Genomic DNA, 20,545 nt, shown 5'->3' on the forward strand with positions numbered 1-20,545 from the left:
AGACAAAAGGCACTTTGAGCAAACAGCCGCTCAGCAAAATGTTTCTGAAGATTCCATAAAGCTGACCCACACTACAGCAAACATGTGTAAAAAGCATAATAGAAAGAGACATGATTGTGCAGATCACTTCACCTTTCCTTAATCAAAAGGTATGCATGGGTGTGTGTGTATGTGTCTCTGCTTATGCCAATGATCTTGACACAAGGTGTCTGTTTACAATAAAGTGCATTGTTGGGCATAACACAATTTGTATGTAAGCACAGAATCCCTGGTATCTTCATACAAACTGCAACTAGATTTCATTAACGGTGCAGAAGTATGGCTTTAACAAATGGCCATTATCATTCATACATATTGAATAGGTATTAAACAGCACACTTATGCATAAGTAACAAAGTAGGAGGTAGTGTTTTTTTAATATATATATATATATATATATAAGGCAGTCATTGATTATGTAGCAAAATTATCATAAAATTTAAAGAAAAAAACAAATACAATGTTAAATCAGTTTTTACATTATTTTCAAGTGTATATGACTATCTACAGTATAACTAGGCTATTATTCTCCCTCTCCCATTACAAAAACCTCCCAAACTGATTCCTATTTCTGAAATATTATTTTGGTACTATAAGCTTTTCTAGTTTATTGCATTAAAACATACATATTTAAATTTATCACTTTAAAAACATGAGAGATCATATACTGTTTCTGAAGCCTGATGGCAGAATTATATTTCCAGAGCATAAAACTATATCCTATATAAATCTGCAAAATCAGATACCAAAAGCTGCCCATACAAAATAGTCACATATTAGTAGTAAACAGGTGTGACAAGCCAAATAATAATTGACATTTAACCTTTATCTACTGCTATATTATACATATTACTTAGGAGTCTAGGCATAACATAAACTTAACCAACATTTTTATATATTAATATAGTTCTCCACATATCTATATATCTTAGATATCAAATGAATTAAAGCAGCAGCATTGATTATTCTTCTTGTGTCAAAAATGTATTGTGAGTGATGTATGTAAACATTCCTATTATCTTCAGTTCTACTGCTTTTGTTCAACAACTTCCAGATAGATCTTCTTAAAAAATAAAATAAAATAAAGCAAAACAAGTCATGCTTACATATCTATATCAGCAGTATATGCCACTTCGGCTACTTCAATTTCTGGCACAAAGTTTTCTACCAGTGACTCATTCCAAGAGGTTTTCCAATCCTCTTTTTCAGACCTGCAGATTCAGATCAATATATTTATCATAAAACCGTAAGCCAGCAAGCTCTTTCTATCACTCAGTCCTAATATGTGCTATATTTTAAAACTACAAGTTTGGGGGACACTGTTTATCTGCAAATTGCTGGGCTCTTATTTTATATAATACTCATATCCTATGAGTTATAATGCTGTGCAATTTCTTCAGCAAACAGCCAATTGGAGAGCTAGTGGCATCAATTAATTGTCTTTTAATTTCAATTTCATCCAATGACTTTTTGAATGGTAGAAAAGCATTGGAAAACCCAAGTACATGTGGGTACTATATAGAAACTTTGAAGACAAGTAATATAAAATTTACTATGTTGGATTATAATAAAGGGACAATCCTATGTAAAGTATCTCCAGCAAAATGCCTGAAATATCTGCAGTGCGTTACCCCCAAAGGACTGTTCTAAGCTTGCAGATGATTTGCATTTCAGAGCTTAACTTTAAATAAAATTGCTCAATGATCATTTACCGGGTGTCTTCTTCCAAGGTTCTTTGATCTGCCTCTGTTGCGGATGACTCCACTTCTTCACTGCATTCACTTCCCTCTCCTGACAACTTACAAGACTTTGTTTCCACTAAATTTAAGTCCCTGCAACAAAATCAAGGCAGGTCTTTTATTTTAGTTGGAAATTATTATAAAAATGTCTCTGGGGAAAAGCTTCCTTTGTTGGGGAAAATTATGGACATGTATTTAAAAGAGTCATTGCATTCACTGGAGTTTGCTCCTAGAAATTGGGGATAAAACTGCAGTCTTAGAAGAATTTTCTAGGAAATTCATTATTTTAAAGCGCAGCTTTCTACTGATAGAACAAAGCAGTAATTTACATTATTATTACAATCATTAATATTACATACTGAATGTATGCTGAAAAATGTTCACCGAAGATAAAGTCATCTCTGATATCATTTATTTTGTATCTGGGATTGTAAAATTGAATATTTCTGAAATTATTAAATATAAACGGAATATTTAATTCTGAAAAAGACCTTTGCCAGAAAAGCATTCCCCAAGGGACTGCAAGCTCTATTGCAATTTTATCATTCTCCTTTTCAAAAAGAAGTTAAGACATGATACGGGTTGTATCACAAAGTCTCACTTAAGACAGAACTTAAAATTTCCTATTTGATTACAATCTCTTCAAGTATTTCCTGTCTTTTGGGGCCCCCTGGGGAAACGGCCAATATTAAGATGGCTCTGTTACTATTAATATCCCTTTGTAGAAGTTTGTTTAGCTGTATTTTATAGTTTTTAATGCTTGTAATAATTATAATTGTTATTTGTGAACTATGTTTTTAAACTTTGTTGTAGGCCTCCCAGAGTCATTTCTGTTGTGAGTTGGGCAGTTATAGAAATTTGAAAAATAAATACATACAAGGAAGCATTCAGAAATCCTAAAATATTAGATTCATATCACTAGCTATGACAGTGAGATTTTGTGGTGAGCAGCTTTGTTTCGGTCTTACCCAAGTCTTTTCTCCATTTCATTTATGTACAATTCTTTTTCATTTAACAACTTTTTCAGAGCTTCCACCTCTTTTTGTTTTTCATTAAGTTCCTTTTGAAGCCGGTAGTTTGTTTCCTCTAAAGTTTCACAAAAAGCCTAGAAGGAAATTTAAATGTTTGAAAGTAAGTTGGGTTTTTTTTTGTAAAAAGCAACACAACAGATACATTGGCTTGCTCTTCTTCTACGAACAATTATGAATTATTTTTATATGTACACAAATAACATCATTTAGATTTGGTTTTCTTTTATTGAAAATAATATTCTGATATAGTAATAATGTGACCAAGCTATCATTCCCTAATTATTGGACAAATCTGTAATGAAAATATAACACCTTCAAGGTTTTCTTTTGGCCTCTGATCACATATTGCTGAATTATGAATTTCAAGCTTCCATTGTAGCAGCAAGATATAAACTTGCAGCACTGACTACCAAGATTTATTCTTACTAATGTTAGTGATTTTAATGGAATCTCACTTAAATCTGATGAAGTAAATTCTTTATGCTGTGTACACTAAGGTTAATTTCATCAAAAAGGGGTGACAAGGTAATTTTGATAAAAATCAAAACTGAGATGAGCTATATATTACTTACAGTAAGTAAATAAGCCTAGAGGATATATATGTGTATATGTGTGTGTACACACTATTCAGATTTTGAAAGACTAATTACGCTATCCTGTTTTATTTTTGGGCCTTAAACACAATAAAAAAGAAGCAATTCAGGAAGATGCTGAAATGTCTCTGACATGAATGCTAAGCCCTCTGGTAGCCTCAGCAGATCATAGCACCTAAATGATTCTTGTCTGAATTCAGGTACTAATTAGGGCTCTGATTAATCCTTGGATGAAAAATCATCAGAGTGTATGAATCAGGAAGTTAGAGCTGGACATTAAAGATGCACAAGATGAAAGATGACAAAGGCAAATCACGTTTTTGAAAAAACTGCATAATGTGTCTTTATGAAGTTAGACTTGAGAATGCCTTTTCCTTTCTTTTACAGACACCATTTTGTGAAGTAAATTATATACTTAAATTATATGCTTTGGTTTAGATAACCAAATAATTTTTGTTAGATACCCATTTATCATCCATATGTGACAAATATTGTATGGCAGTTCTACATTTTCATTGTATGTAAATACAGATCTGAAGTGCAGAATTCTTCCTTTACAGCAAAATATTATGTGTATATAACTGTTTAGTGTAGAGAGTGATGACGCACTGACCAATAAACAATTGCTATCCTAAAAGCAAATCTATAGTTAACAGTGAGAAGTTTGCAGTTCATAATTTATCAGTGCCAGAAATCATTAATTTGGTAGGATATCTCATTTGGCATTTTAGCCTTTTCAGTGAACTACTGAAGTTGTTAAATATATTCTCCCAGTTCTTCAATTGTAAAACACTCTGAAAATACTATTTATATGCTACAGTTAAAAATATTTGGAAGTTGGTATTGGATATAAAATAGGTTCAATCTTATTTAGAAAAGTCCCAATGAGCATCAATCGCCTTATGTAAAGTTATTATTCTTTTAAGATTGCTAATAAATCCATTGTAATATCAACATTAAGCTGTTTCAATCATATTTGCTGGAAATGATCCCAAATAATACATTATTCTATATACTTTGTATATTTTATACAAAACTGCTTAATGATAGCAATTTTACGAATGCTCAAAATACTATTTGTACCAGGTCAAAAAAAATTAGTGACTCTAATATATTCACAAAAATATGACCAAATACTTTTTTCTCTTATTACAATAACAACAGTAATATAATTTAAATAAGAAATTATTGTTAAAGCAAATATATGAACTACTTGTGATAGATTTTTACAATGTTTGGCTTAGTATTCTAGAATTATATACAGGGCAGGGAAACACATTATATTTAATATTTATACAGAGAAAAAGAATAAAAAAGACTCATTCAATTGTACATCATGACTGAAATGGTTTAAAAAGCCTATAAGCAAACGTACAAATAAACCACATTTAATATAAATATAACAAAATAAAACATACAAATAGCATGAACAAATTGTGGAAGCTCTGTATAGTTATTTATTATGTTTCCCAAATTCTTTTCCCCACCCTCCAGTGGTGGGTTCCAGGGGTACGGCCCAGTATGGCTGTACCGATAGTAGCAGTTTGGCACACACACCCGTGTTCCATAGCTGTTTATAACGCGTCTGGCTGGTGCTTGCGTGGCCTCCGCCGAGCAGCTAGGTGTCGCAAGGCAGTGACATGCACAAGCTTGTGCAGCGCACGTACCCGACTAGGATGCCCGGCTCCGTGCACAGAGTACTGGTTGCACCGAGGTCCAGAACCCACCACTGCCACCCTCCTGTTCTTTTCACTTTCACTCTTTACTAGATCCATCTCTTTGCATTTTGGTTCCCAGCTCTGTTCAAATACAGTTCACAGATTATTCATTCGATTTATTTTGCTACATGATGACCATGTTTAATCTATAGATAGAGAAAGTACAAAAAGTTGCTGCTATTCACATAAAGGCATTAAGTGATAAAACATAGGTCACTGTGCAATTAAAATCTTCCCTTCTACGGTAAAAACAAATTCCTCTATTGCACTTACCCTGCTCTCTTCAAGGCTATCAAAGGGCCCCGGAGGTTCATCCAAACAAAGAAACTCTCTTACTGCAAGGCTTTGAAAAGAATGGGAAATAAGAGCAATTGACAATGAAAATACAGGACAATATGAAACGCATATTGGGAATATGCTAAATGTTGTACAGTAATGCTTTCCCAAATAGGAATTAGCTGAATTATTAAAATTTATAAAGACAGATGCAAACATAATTAGAGGCTTGAAAAGGTTTGAATGTAATTATTTTCTCTCTAGTAAGCATACATGTTATTAAAAAGAGTTTAATAATATTTTGAAAAGGTGGTTCAAGATAAAAATAAAATAAATAGTTCAGTTGCACATCATTTTCTTTGAATACGACAAGTCATGTGTAATTGAAATTTAAAATAATCAACATCATTTAAGATACTGGTATGCTATAAATGGCCTACTTGATACACCACACATTTTCTTCCTGCCTTTTTGTTCAATTTATGCATTACATTTATACAAAAAAGTTCCATATAAGTATCAGCAGTTATAGATAAGTATAAGTCCTCATTTTTTCGAACACATTGCTACCTAACCCAATTTGTAGAATTATTTATTTTAAGGAGTTATTTAAGATTCCAATTAAAGCTCTAAATAGCTGTGGCTACAGCATAAATACTATCAAAATGGAAAAAAAACCCTCTCACATTATAAGAAATGTAAGTGAAGACATTCATTTCAGTATATCTATTATAGAAGATAGTCAGTGTGTGTGTGTGTGTGTGTTAAGAAACCTCAAAGACAAGATCCGGCTAGAAACCAAGGAGTCTATGAAATACCATGCAAAATCTGCCCAGCCACATACATTGGACAAACTAATAAGAGAATAAATGCACGCGTCGCAGAACACAAGAACACAGTTAGAAAAGAAGAAAAAAACTTCCTCCCTTTTCCAGCACCTTAAAGCAACAGGACATGAAATTGATTTTGAAGGAACCAAATTAATCTCCAAAACAGAACACTTCAACAAGAGAATAATTATGGAAGCTATCGACATAGAGAAACACCCTCACAACATGAATAAACGTGATGATACCTCCCACCTACCTGACATCTGGAAACTAGCCCTAGTCAATAAATGAGTCCCAGCCACAAAAACCAACACAGGACCCAGAACAACACAGGACATCATCACCAATCACCCTCATCAAACATCAATTCCATCAACCAATCAAGATGTGACAACACAGCCAACTAATCCGTTTAAAGCAACAAAGCCAACATTCCACACACTCCCTATATTTATAGAAAAACGGCAGCTCTGATCACGCTTTGCTCGCACAAGCATGAAGCCAAAGGCACCAGCCTGAAGATGACGAGTGTGACCTCATCGAAACGTCACCAAGATACTGTCAATCTTTCACAGGAAAAGACCCGAATACGCCAAGATCTGCATATATACATACATACATACATACATACATACATACATACACACAATATTACCAAAAGTATTCGCTCACAACTGCTTCTGATTATGTGGATGGGTGAGCAAATACTTTTGGCAATATAGTGTGTACATACATACATACATACATATGCTTAATTTATTCGGGTCTTTTCCCATGTAAGACAGATTGTCTTGGCAACGTTTCATTGAGGACTCAATCGCCATCTTCAGGTTGGGTTCCATGTATAAGTTCCATGTGCAAAACTCACTCCACTTCATAGAAACAATAAACAAAGCCTACAACCCAGTGACCTACTCACGAGTTTCGATGTCATATCCCTCTTCACCCAAGTGTCTATAAAAGAAGCCTTGACAGCTATCCAGAACAAATACAACCCCCTAAACACATCCTGGACCTGACCAACCACTGCCTAACCAACACATACTTCATTCATAATGGACAAACAGATAGAAGGAGCACTCATGGGATCACCCCTCTCACCCGTCATCGCAAACTTATACATGGAACATTTTGAAACTGATGCCTTAGATAAATCTGAACACAAAACCAAACTCTGGCTTAGATATGTTGATGACACTTTCGTGATTTGGCCACATGGGAAAGAAAAACTGGACAACTTCCTCACACATCTCAACAGCCTACACCCCAAAATACCATTCACCATGGAAATAGAAGCAAACAACCAACTTCCCTTTCTAGACGTCCTAATCTACAAAAAACCCAATGGCTCCCTAGGACACACCATCTACCAGAAAAAAAACACACACCACCTGCTACTTAAATGTACAATCCCATCACCACCATGCACAGATCAACTTTGTAGCCAAGACCCTCATGTCCAGAACCAAACACCTAGCTGACAAAGACCACCTGAAAACTGAATTACACACTCTCACAAATGTATTAATCTCCAACGGATTCCAAAGAAAAACAATCACCAACCTAATCCAAAAGGAGACTCCCTCAAAAAGCCAAGACACAGAACAGGACAATGGCATCACCCTCCTCCTTTACATCAAAGGCACCACAGATAAAATCAGCAAAATTCTCCACAAGCACAATATCAAGACAGCCTTCATCTGCCAGGCAACATATATAGGACAAACAAACAGGAGAATAAATGCACGCATCACAGAACACAAGAACGCAGTAAGAAAAAAAGAAAAAACTTCCTTCCTTTTCCAGCACCTTAAAGCTACAGGACATGAAATCAACTTTGAAGGAGCCAGGTTAATCTCCAAAACAGAACACCTCAACAAGAGAATAATTATGGAAGCCATCGAAATAGAGAAACACCCCCACAACATGAATAAACGTGATGATACCTCCCGCCTACCAAACATCTGGAAACCAGCCCTAGTCAACAAACGAACACCACCCACCACCCAGGCCGTTACAATACAAAACAACAATGCACACACAGCCAGCACCAATCAGCACCAATCTACCAATCATGATACAACCACACAACCAATCATTCCACTTACTGAAACAAAGCCAGCACTCCACACACCTCCACTAAGATTTATAGAAAGACTTCTAAAGCTCCGACCATGCTTTAAGCCCAAAACCCAGCCTGAAGATGGTGAGTGAAACCTCGCTGAAACGTTGCCAAGACAATCTCAATCTTACACAGGAAATGATCCAAATACAATAAGACCAGCATACCTACACCCGTGAAAATCTACAAATAAAGTTACAAAAGTCCTTTATTTTCTTCATCTGATATGTTTGGAAAAGGTCACCTTTTGTAAATATTATTATGTTACAGTGTATATTTTTATTGCTAGCTGAACTGCTGTTTTGAAAAGAAGTGTGATGGGGCTGCAAAAGGCCATCTTAGAACTACTACATCTTTTAATGAAGTACTGCTGCTTGTTATTGTCCAATTTGTCCTGGACTTTATTTGCTCTGTAACACATTTAGAAAGAACTGTCAAGTTAGAAGGACAGTTCCAAAAATACATAACTATAAAACTGAATATTAAGTAGCCAATATCAAAGCATGATAATAAAGCGTACATTTCTATGTGCTTATCTAAGCATGTCAGTTGCCTTTACAATAAGCCAGGTAACTTCATTAGCAATGCAGCTTATAGCCTGTATAACAGTAGTCATCCTATGTATATAAGAAGCAAAGCTTTCATCAAAGAAAAAATGCAGCTTAAATGTGCAATTTGATAACTCTCTCACAACCACATTTGAAAATAAGCCTCAGATGGCAATATGCTTCTAGGTGCTAAATAAATAGGGGGGGAAATCCACACAGAAATTTTGTCCTCATGCCAACTGGCTCTTATTTGAAACAAGATGTAATGTAGCAAGCTACTTTAATTAAACATATTGTGTGTAATCTAACCATATAGTGGAATGAGGTAGCCAACAAATTGGCTAAAATCTGGTTGATTTTGGGTTTTTGTTAGCAGGATTTCAGGGAAGAGAATTTTAGTTTTAGATTTTAGGGCACCTGAGAGCTGTTACAAAATACTGTATTGAGATTACAATAGCAATCACACTTAAGACTTATATACAGCTTTCTATGGGTGGTTTACAATACCAACACATTGCTGATCACAATCTGGGTCCCCATTTTATTGACCTGAGAAGGATAGAAGGCTGAGTCAATCTTAACCTACTACTAGATAAAGTAGAAGAATGTGGGTTGGACAGCATCACCACCAGATGGATTCGTAATTGGCTGACCAACCGCACTCAACGTGTAGTTCTCAATGGAACTGCATCTACATGGAGGGAGATATGCAGTGGATGTCACGATGTTAAAAAGTTTGCTAGACATGAGCTGACTGGAAATTGACACTCAAGAGTTAAACTAAGAAAGCTTTATTGCGCAGGTCATAAATGTTATCTGAAAGTGATTTATTGCGCATGCTTCACACATTCCAGGAACTCATTCCTTTCTTCTTTGTCTGGCTGCCAATTTGGCAGACGGAGCTTTTATTATCAAAATGTAACAATTAGTTAATTTTCTGTTTTATTTACTTTTATTAAAGTTTGTTTATTAATTAGAATATACTTCTCAAAGACTTTTATTTTATTTTCTTAACATCTCAAATGATATGCTGAAGGGAATCAGCCCGGTCCATAGACCTTATTTTCTCCAGGGTGTTTTTTCCCCTGACAGTGGAGTACCCCAATTCCTCACCAGCTGGAAACACTTTCTCTTTTTGTATCCTTCCATTTTGGAGCCGCTCCGACTTCATCAGCCTAATGGCTGGATTTTTTGTCGCCGGCTTGAAGAACTTCTCTTGGATCCATCAGGGTCCCTGAGATCAGCAAGACATATTCTTCCTGTTCATCGTCTCTGCAGGACGGTTTAGGTCCGACTGGACCACCCAGCGGCAAAAGTATCGGCTGCGGTCTCAGAGCATCAAGACCGCACGTCCATATCATTGCGACGTTGGCCCCTTAATAATTTTCTTAATAATACTTCAGGTATTATAAAAAGAAAAATAATATTTAATATCCACAAAAGCAGCAAAATCCATAGATTTAAGTTATAGTGTGCCTGTCTGGTATTGTTTTGTTTTAGCACATTATGAAAACCCAGCCACTGTGTCATATTCAACAAACCATGGTTAAGTAAAAATAAAGCCTTTTTTACAAAAGTGTTCTGAAAAAGGTTTGTGCAACTGCACTATAAAAGTGAAAGGTTGAAACATCTGGAATAGGCAACAAATATGCTCTAAGATTATCTAAAGCTTATGCAGCAGAGCTGATGGTTGTCTACCAAGTGGTATCTATTTTTGTCACTACTGTTCTGTCTCTCATTCAGTCAGTCACACATCCCCTGCTTCTGTATTGAAACATTCAACAAGAATACATAAGGTACAACTTTTCTCAAACCAACTCTCAATCCTTATATCCCTTCTACTCTGGCAAGACATTACAATCACTATTCTGAATCTCTACTATTAAAAAAGAATAAAACCTCTGAAATTGAACCTTGCAGTCTCAGAATTATTTAAAATGTAAAAACATTGCCAAATTCTTCTAGTCTTATTAAATATTTTGTTTACAGAATAAAATTATTTACACCCTCTGGAAAAGTAACAGTGCTATTTAAATGAGGAAAAGGAGAGCTGCAACATCTGCTAAGATGAGAATAGTGTTAAAAAAAATTACATACCAGTTGGCAATGTCTTTGTGAGCTACTAAGTTCTGTAGAAAGGCTTGGAGTCCTAGCTGTCTATCTTCTAGGAAATCAGGATTGTAATTGTCCTTGAACCAACGCTTTGGGGGCAATGCCAGTCGAAAGCCAGGAAACATATCTTTCAGCTGAAAACATATATCAGAAGGTTATGGTATACAGAATAATAATTTCTGTAGATAAGAGGTAATAGTAACATTATATTATAAGAGTTATAAAAAGTCAGTGGTTAAGGTATCAGGCTAGAAATCAGGAATGTTTGAGTTCTAGTCCCGCCTTAGGCACGAAAGCCAGCCATTCTCAACTCAGCCCACCTCACAAAATTGTTATGGAGAAGCAAGGAGCATTAAATATTTTAGATGCATCAAGTTAGTTATTAAAATAATAAAAGTGGTATAAATAAGTAAAGTAAGTAAGGTAAGTATATAAATAGGTAAGGTAAGGTAGGGTAAAGTAGGGTGGGTAGAAGGCAGGCAGGGTAAAAACTGGGAGACTGTGAATTCTAGTCTAGTCTTAGGCATGAAACAAGCTAGGTGACTGTGGGCTAGTCTCTCCCTCAGTCTTAGAAAAAGAATGATGGCAAATCATTTTCAAAGATCTTGCCAAAAAAAACCTGTAGGGAGGGTTTAAAAAAAAATCCAGGCAGTCATCAAAAAACAAGAGTGAAGGAGCATTCATGCATGACATGCCCACACTCACATAAAAAGAGTTACAGCAGTTTAGCAATGATGCTAACATTCACTTTGCATTTCAGATTTGTATTAACATTAGATTAGCAACATTTCCCAAAGTTGCACTTTTAAAATTAGACAACTTTTCATGCTCTACTTTATTATACTCAGTGATTCATCTTATGAATACTGTATGTCTATTCAAGGAAGTTACCTATCTTTAGATAGGTAACATAGAAGCTAACCATATACCTAAGCTGCAAATCTTTCCTTTTTACCCACCTATAGTAGTAGTTTCCACATATTTGCAGCCTACCTGTGGTATGCCAATTAAATATATATATAGAAACTCTATTATAAATCAGTCACTTTCTCTCAGAGCCTTTTCACATCCTTTGATAATTATATGTGAAATAGAAACAGCATTTAATTTTCATTCATTCAGTTCAACAGTAAACATGTCAGGCAAATGATTTAGGACTCGTATCCACATTTGTTTTCTTTGAAGGCTGCAAGCTTCAATTTCATTTAACTCATTACACAGGATTGCTATAGCTCATTTCCACAAATACATTCAGAGTCAGTGCAATGTGCTTGGGAGTTTGCATCACTTAAACATAACCTAAACATGATAATTCAGCAATGAAAATGTAAGCACTGTTGACAATTACCAATTGTAATTTCTGGAATGCCAATTGTTAACACTTTTCTGTAACTGGAAACATTTGAAAAGAGCACTGGACATATACTAAATACTATCTTTAGAAAAACTCTAACTGCAAAATGCTACATTTTTAAACAGGTATTGTGAATCTTTGCTTTAATTTTGAACAACAGCTTACTGTTTGGTACAAAAACTGAAAGCACCTATACACAGTGTTGGATTCACATGTTCTGGTCTCTCATCCAATCAGATTATATAGAATATATCTTTACAAATTAGCTTTTAAATCAAATATATATTGTCTTTATGGCAAATAATAGATGTACTTTCATGCAATTTTTATGCTGATTTTCATATGTGTTCATTTTTATTTTAACTTTTCAAAGTAATTTATGAAACACAGGAATAATATTAAATTTGTAATATTAATTACTGATTGGCCTATTTAAATGCATGTACCTTGTCATTAAGCCTGGAGAAGTCTGTATACCTTCTGAAAACTACCCAGTTTTCTTCTGGATTTTTCTTCACAAGTATTTTGTAAACCTATTAAAAACAAAAAAGACAAAGCCCTATTAAAATAGTTTCAGGAAATAGCATGTGTAGCAGGCTTCTCATATTTCACTGTAATTATTGAATAGTTCACATAACCATTCTTTGTTTATTGAACCAAACAACCATTAACAGATATGGCAAAGTTTACAGAACTTTAAAAAAGAACTTTTTCATACAAGTTCAGGATAGATATGGTTTCTACTAGCTAAGATGAACTAATTAATGGTTTCAGCCAGTACTTTTAAAAACTGATTTCATAAGCAAATCAGATTGCTGCAAACTATATACATGTACAATTTATTTAAATTATATTTAATCTGAAGAATATTTAACTATAGTTCTTGTATTATATTGTATTATAATATATAATATATTATACCTTATCCATGCCTCAATTCTCAATTCTGAAAGGTATTGTGTTGAATGAGACAAGATTGGAGAGTGTTTGTCATCAACTTGCATTACATGTTTTTTTTCAACATATAGCTTTTATTGATTATATTCGTGAATAAAGATGGCAAGAAAAAAGCAAAGTTCTTCCTATTCAAAAATGCATTCAGTGAGGCTGATATCAAGGGAAATAAAGTTGCAAATTATCACGAAAACTATGTATCAGGTTCTATCTCCATTACAAAAGTAGGTTAACATTAGACTGTAAAAAGTATGGTAATATCAGGGGTGAAATTCAGCAGGTTCTAGAGAACCGGTAGCGGAAATTTTGAGTTCGGAGATCTAGAAAATACCACCTCTGGCTGGCCCCAGAGTGGGGTGAGAATGGAGATTTTGCAATATCCTTCCCCTGCCACATCCACTAAGCCACACCCACAGAACTGGTGGTAATAAAATTTTAATTTCACCACTGAGTAACATTACTTTATGTAATTCTAGACATACTTAAAATTACCCATGAAGGTAAAACTGAACAGGATTAAAATGTACAAAGCCAAATCATGCATGATATTCAAGAAGTGTGCTGAAACCAGTAAATTTTACACAAGTTTAGCAGTTTCACATAGCATTTAAGAGTTACTAGAAAATAAGAACTGGTGTCCCATTCACCAGTTCTTTATTTTTATTTATTGAATTTATATAGCAGCCTATTCGCCCATGGTGACTCAAGGCAGCTTACAGAATTTAAAACCACATTTAAAACAATAAAACTAATAAAAAGAATCAAATAATTTAATATAGTGTAATATAATAAAATCCCCCCCTACCCCCAGCAGATCTCATGAGCCATTTAATGGGTTCTGTCTATATTATTACAACTTACAAATATTACAACTTACAGTGAATTTTGCTCTCTCCTCCATTACTTCATAACCAAGTATTGTAGGAGTAGCAGGTCGATCTTCCCAGTTCTCCAAGGTATTTTGATCAGTTGTTTCCAATGGTTGAATATAATATTCCATAGAAGTGTTTAAACCTAACATTTTAGTCCTAACAAGTGGACTATTGCAAGGACATGAAGTAGTACCAATCTCATCAGGAATACTCATTTTTTTAAAGTTACTTTTAGACGACTCTTCTATCTGCCCTTTTGAAGAATCTGAACATGTTGAAATACTCCCAAGAGATGATCTTCTTTGGTTTCTGTTTATGGTAAAATTAGTAGAACTTCCTATAGGAATTGGAACAGGAACATATGGAGTAGACATCCTTCCTCAGAAAGTTTAAGAACGTTTATATATGTCCAAATTGTTGAGCTTAAATGATTCTCTCATTTTAATTTTTTTCACAGGTATCTGGAAGGATAAAGAAAGTTTAAAAGTATTTCAATTGTCCTTTCAAGAAAAAATTCAAATTAAATGACAAAGAAGAATAGAACATTACATATAAAAATATATGATTAAATAATAATCCTACAAATCCAGAGTATAATTTAAGGTTATTAAATATCATAAAGTACTTTAATAGTGATGTATCAAAACTAGAAACCTCAAACCAAATCTTACTAATCTAAAGAGAAGCAAACAGGGTTATTAAAATGTAATACCTGTATCTTTCCAAATATACTCCCAAAGCATATTAAAAAGTAACAACAGAAGAGTTATTTCAATCAGCTGATGAGTACAGAAACTTGCCATTTTTTAAAAAAAATTAACTAACTGAAATGGAATGCCATGTCCTAAAACTCATTTCACTAACCAGTACTAAAGAAAGTTTTGATTTTGAATGTATCAATATAGTACAATTTAATATCACCTAATGTATGCTTATAGCAATATTTTTAAAAGAACAAAAACATCAGCACTGGTATTCTCTATCATGATTGTCATCCCAGAAACATATATGGGATGGATTACCAAATTATATACAATATTTAAAACTGGATCACTCCACACCTCCACCTAACACTAGAAATGCTCATAATACTCCCATTGTTTAATTACAGGCAAAAGTACATAACAATATTTGCCCTAAGCTGAGAATTGTACTGACATAAAACCATTAAAAGTAATTTCATTTAAAAAAAAACAATACTTTGAACCATGTCATTTCAGTCTCTTTTTTTTGTAACCTCCCTTCTCATACTGTAATGCAGACCTTGCAGTTCCTTTTACTGCACCAGATCTCTATTAATTTTCCCTTTTCTTTCAACTTCTTCTTCCTCTTTCTTCTCCACCCTCACTCTTTGTGTGAAAAGTAATTTGTGCTAACTTAGCCATTTTAATTGCTACCGTATGTCTGCCTCCTTCAAGAGAGCCAAGTGGAACTCTGGGAATGCAGACATGAACGTGGCACTGTGTGTCGTTCTCTGCTGTGTTTGGATATACCTAACAATAAGAGTATACATTTTTTGTCAGCTTTCCAATTTAGAGAACAACGTTTGGCTATCCAGGAAAGTTATAGTTTAAGAAAGAAATTGCTCTCTGAAACGTGCACCTACAGGTAGTCCTCAACTTACAACTTACATGTATTTAGCAATCTTTCAAAGATAAAATGCATTGAGAGAGGCGACTTATGATTGCCCTTCATATTTATGTCTGCTGCAGGTCATGTGATCAAAATTCAGGTGTTTGGCAACTGGCATGTATTTATGATGATTGCAATGTTTTGGGGGTCACATGATCACCATTTGTTATCTTTCCATCCAGCTTTGACTAATGTGGAAAGGTGGACTCACTTAACCGTTTGATTCATTTAGCAACTGCCATAATTTCCTTCACAGCCATGGCAAAAAGGTCATGGTTGCGAATCCCTAAACAACTGCCTTGCTTAGCAACAGAAATGTTGGTTCCAAATGCAGTTGTAAATGTGGATTACCTATACAAAGTATTCACCTGGAACACAGAAACAAGGACTGCATTGTGAAGAAGCCTTACAGTTGATTATGCATTGTTCCAGCACTGTACTGAATGTTTCAAATGGAGCTATTGATAGAACTTAGTGAATTCCGGCATGCTTCTACGATAGATTACACTCCTAAGACCAATGCTGAGCAAAGAGAATTAGAGGATGCAGAACTGGTCATTTTATCCCCCAAAAAAATCAAACAACCTCTAAATTCCAGTGTAGCAATCAAAAAGACAATGCCCACAAAATATGCTGAGGTTAGACTTTTTTAAACCATGACTGAGTAAAATAATAATTGTGGTCAACTTCATAAATAAAATTTGTTCAATAGAAAACCAAAAGTATAGTTGTGCCTGTCTGGCCCAAAATCAAGAATGACACATGGTAATTTTATTCAAGCTGAGTTCTTTATTGTTTTATACCTAGAGGCAAAATCTTACTGGACTGAGTACTCTGGTATCTGCATCTACCATATTCTCTTAAGATATACTGGAGAGGGGCTGTTTTCACCTTTTTATCACACATAATATCTGGACTGAGCTGCCTTTTACTCCTCTGGAATGCACCCCTCCCTCCTGAAAATCCATCTCTTTACTACCATCGCCTTATCCAATATTACACTAGAAGTACAACAGCTGATACTACTTGTATACCATCAATATACTTTCATCCCAACTCACCTCACAGGTTGTTTTTGTGGGGAAAACAGGAACAAAGAACATTACCGGTATGTATGCCTCCTTGACTTATACAAAATGAAGGCAAGAGGGAAATGTAATAATCAATAAGTAACTGGGTGCATAGAATAAAACTGTCTTGTGGAATTGATTTCAAAGTGCTGGACACTGAAAGGGTCTCAAGGATGAAGTAGATTTCAAGGGTTGAAGCTACTAGATAAGCAGCAGAAACTTCTACAGGAAAGTTATAAATCAAACTTTAGCAAAGGTAGAATTATGTGTATAAAGCACCTTATCTTCAGTTCGGTTAAAGATTAAAAAAAATACTGTAAAAGGAAAAAAAAAACTCACCTTGGCCACTTTAAGATGCATTTTAAAATCTTGGACCTAGAAAAACTAAGCAATGAATTTTGCTCACAACTTCTAGAATCAGTAGTGTGTGAATTTCTAACCTTTTGAACTAGTGGACTTATTTGGAATCTAATAAATATATCTATTCACTTAGTTACTGATTTGTTTTCTTTGTCACTCCAATCATAAGGCTCTTGCATGGCTGGCATTAGGCACTCAAATAAAATGACTGCCAATGGAAGGATGTCACTGTGGGTGTGACTTGTTACAAAACACCAGGTATGAGAAAGCAAACTTGTGACCTATCCAGCTTCTTAGAGTGTGATCTACTACCCTAGGTTGCATGCCTTTTTCACTGATTAGGTGGATAGTCTTCTAAATAAACAAGTGTATGCACTCATTGTTTAGTTTTTGAAGACTATGCATGAAAGACCAGAATCTTTTTTATAATAAACATTCTATTTTGCTCTGCAGCATGTCTATTTTGGTCTCTTCTTTTTTAACTGAAAGCATCAGCAATAACAAAAACAAAACTAAGAGGATTAAAGGCCTTGGTGGCTGCAAAACAGTATTTTCTGAGGGTACAGTGTAAGAAATTGCAATAATACAGGAACTTCTCAAATTACCTATGAGTTTCCAACCTTAGTTTCCAACCTTTTCAAACCTTAGCAACTTGAAGAAACTGGCTGCGTAATTCTGGGAGTTGAAGTCCATGCATCTTCAAATGGCAAAGGTTGAAAAATGTGATTCCTAGACAATACATGGTAGAAGATCCATTATAACACCACCCCCCCCCCCATGTTAAGGCAATTATGGGTGCCTGTCATCTTAAAGTTAAAGAAAAAGCAAAATAATAAACTATGGAAAAGAAATGTAGTACCTGTATTTAGTATTCAAGGCAAATATTCCAGATTTGTGGGATACATATTAAATGGATGTAAAATGTTTGTTTGAAAGCAAATTTTCAAGATGAAACATAATTTACCAAACTGACATTAAAAGATAGAACAATATCAATTGTAAGAGAAAGATGAGAAAAAGGTATGTATTGATTATAAGAAAATAAACTATGAAATGTACCTAAGGAGCTAGGAGAGTCTCATAAATTAACTGAATCAGGCAAGCCGCTTCATAATTTTGAGTACTTACATATTCAAATATCAAAAGGATTAAGCTGAGAAATGAACATTTCAATCGGCAAATTCAGAAAATATGACACACCAAGGGGAAGAACACTTGTCAAAATAATTGATTATAAATAGAATTAAAATCTAGAAGCCTATAAGTTATTTCATGATTTTTAAAAGAAATGTAAGATTATTTATTCCTTCTCTCTTCAAACTAAATAAACACCAATTCAAATGGGACAGTCTAAAATACCCAGTGATGTCAAAAGAAAGATTAGCGCATCACATGATGCTCGGTCTAAACCACGAAAGTTTATGCCGCAGCACAACTCTTAGTCGTAAAGGTGCCTGGACAATCTTTCCATACTTGAGTAAGTTAAGCAATTGTTTCTCTCTTGGGAGAGGAGTCCGTAGAAAGCAAGCAGTAAGCCAAAGCAGACGACCGCGAGGGACCGGGGCAAAATCCCGCACAATCCCTGGTGGGGAAAGGCACGCACACCCTCCCGCCGCAGTGCGAGGTCCTCTTCTCCGTCCGAACGCTGGCGCACCCTTACCTTGCGGGGCAGCAGCTGGGCGCTTAATTGGCTCGCTTGCCTCCTTCGTCTCGCCTTTCGCGGGCAAGTCCCAAAAGCAGCTCGCCTCCCACCCCGCGGAGAGGCAAGGAGGAAGGGGCCCGCGCAAAAACCTGTTGCGAGGGGCGGGAGGTTGCTTGGACGCGCCGCAATCCCCGACCGCCCGAGCCGCTACTGGTTTGGTCAGGCCGTCACGACTACATCTCCCGAGATGCATCACGGCTCCATCCGAGAACGCTGCCTTTTTGGAACTACACAACCCAAGAGGCATCTCGGGCAAAGAAAAGCCGTGAGTCGGCGTATTCGCGTTAAAGCCTGACAGCTTAACGTCACACCTCCTACTTTTTTCCTTCGGGTAGAGCCGGCTGCTGCTGGGATTTGCAGTTCTGTGGGCGGAGCAAATTTGCGCGAAAGGTATTAAAAGGTAAGATTGGGTTCAGGTTGAATCCGATTCTTGCGTCTTATGTCCCCGCCCTCTGCTGGGAAATCTTTAGCTAGGGAAAGCAAATTAAACAGACACCGACACAGGAACACAAAATGTGGGCTGGAGAGTTAGGATGGAAGAAAAAAAAAGAGACTCTTTGCCTAACAAAAATGTTTCAGGACGAAGAAAATAAAGATCTTAAGGCACAATAGAACAGAGACGTCTCTAATCTGAAATACGATTTTGCTTTTAAAGTTGTATTTCAAATCAATTCTTCCAATCATTCAGGTCAGGTGACGCAGTGGTTAGAGTGCAGTACTGCAGGCTACTTCTGCTTACTGCCGTCTGCCTGCAATTTGAGGGATCGAATCTCACCAGGGTCAAGTTTGCCTCAGCCTTCCATCTTTCTGAAAACCCAGATTGTTGGGGGCAATATGCTGACTCTGTAAACCGCTTAGAGAGGGCTGTAAAAGCCCCGCAAAGCGGTATATAAGTCTAAGTGCTATTGCTATTTTGGAATATGTATGTATGTCACACAAATATATAATCTGTCAAAGTTTGATTCCAATCTGCAGTACAATCTAAATAGCAGTACAAGACTTACAACCATCCATTTAGTGAGTGTTCAAACTTACAAAGACACTGAAAAAAGTAACATAACCATTTTTCACACTTAATGACCATTGCAGCATGTGATCAAAATTCGGATGCTTGGCAACTGGTTCTTATTTATGACGGTTGTGGTGTCCTGGGATCATACAATTCACCTTTTGACAAACAAAGTCAATGGGTAACCCACATTCAATTTACAACTGTGTTAATAATTTAACCAACTGCAAAGATTCACTTAAAGGCCGTGGCAAAAAGGATGTAAAATGGGGCACAACTTGCTTAACAGCTGTCTTACTTAACAAAGGCCATTTTGAGCTCAATTGTGGTCATAAATTGAGGACTGCCTTTATGAAATCATTTCATAGGACGTTGACTTCTTGATAGGCCAGGGCAGCGCATATTTTATAGCAATAGTTTTTGCTTCTGATTCAAAGAAAGGGGGGAACAAACAGATTAACCTGCTTGTGAAGAACGGGTCTTATTGATTTTTGTTGCAGACTTTTCATTACCCAACTAGGTAACACCATCAGTATTACATAACTGATGGTGTTACCTAGTTGGATAATTAAATAACCTAGCTC

The 20,545-nt window shown here is 35.6% G+C and overlaps 1 protein-coding gene across 1 annotated transcript; it reads right to left on the reverse strand.

The window, feature by feature from the left end:
* Window positions 1-423: 423 nt before the first annotated feature.
* SNX16 (sorting nexin 16) lies at window positions 424-19,140 on the reverse strand. Its single transcript, XM_081951404.1, has 8 exons — window positions 18,911-19,140; window positions 14,194-14,649; window positions 12,809-12,895; window positions 10,994-11,142; window positions 5,394-5,463; window positions 2,747-2,883; window positions 1,752-1,871; window positions 424-1,250 (listed from the first exon to the last, which is right to left on the reverse strand). Exons 2-8 carry the CDS (start codon window positions 14,560-14,562, stop codon window positions 1,142-1,144), a joined length of 1,041 nt encoding a protein of 346 aa, XP_081807530.1. The 5' UTR covers window positions 14,563-14,649; window positions 18,911-19,140; the 3' UTR covers window positions 424-1,141.
* Window positions 19,141-20,545: the final 1,405 nt, after the last annotated feature.

Source organism: Natrix helvetica, assembly GCF_964273705.1.
Source record: "Natrix helvetica genome assembly, chromosome: 4".
Taxonomy (NCBI): Eukaryota; Metazoa; Chordata; class Lepidosauria; order Squamata; family Natricidae; genus Natrix; species Natrix helvetica.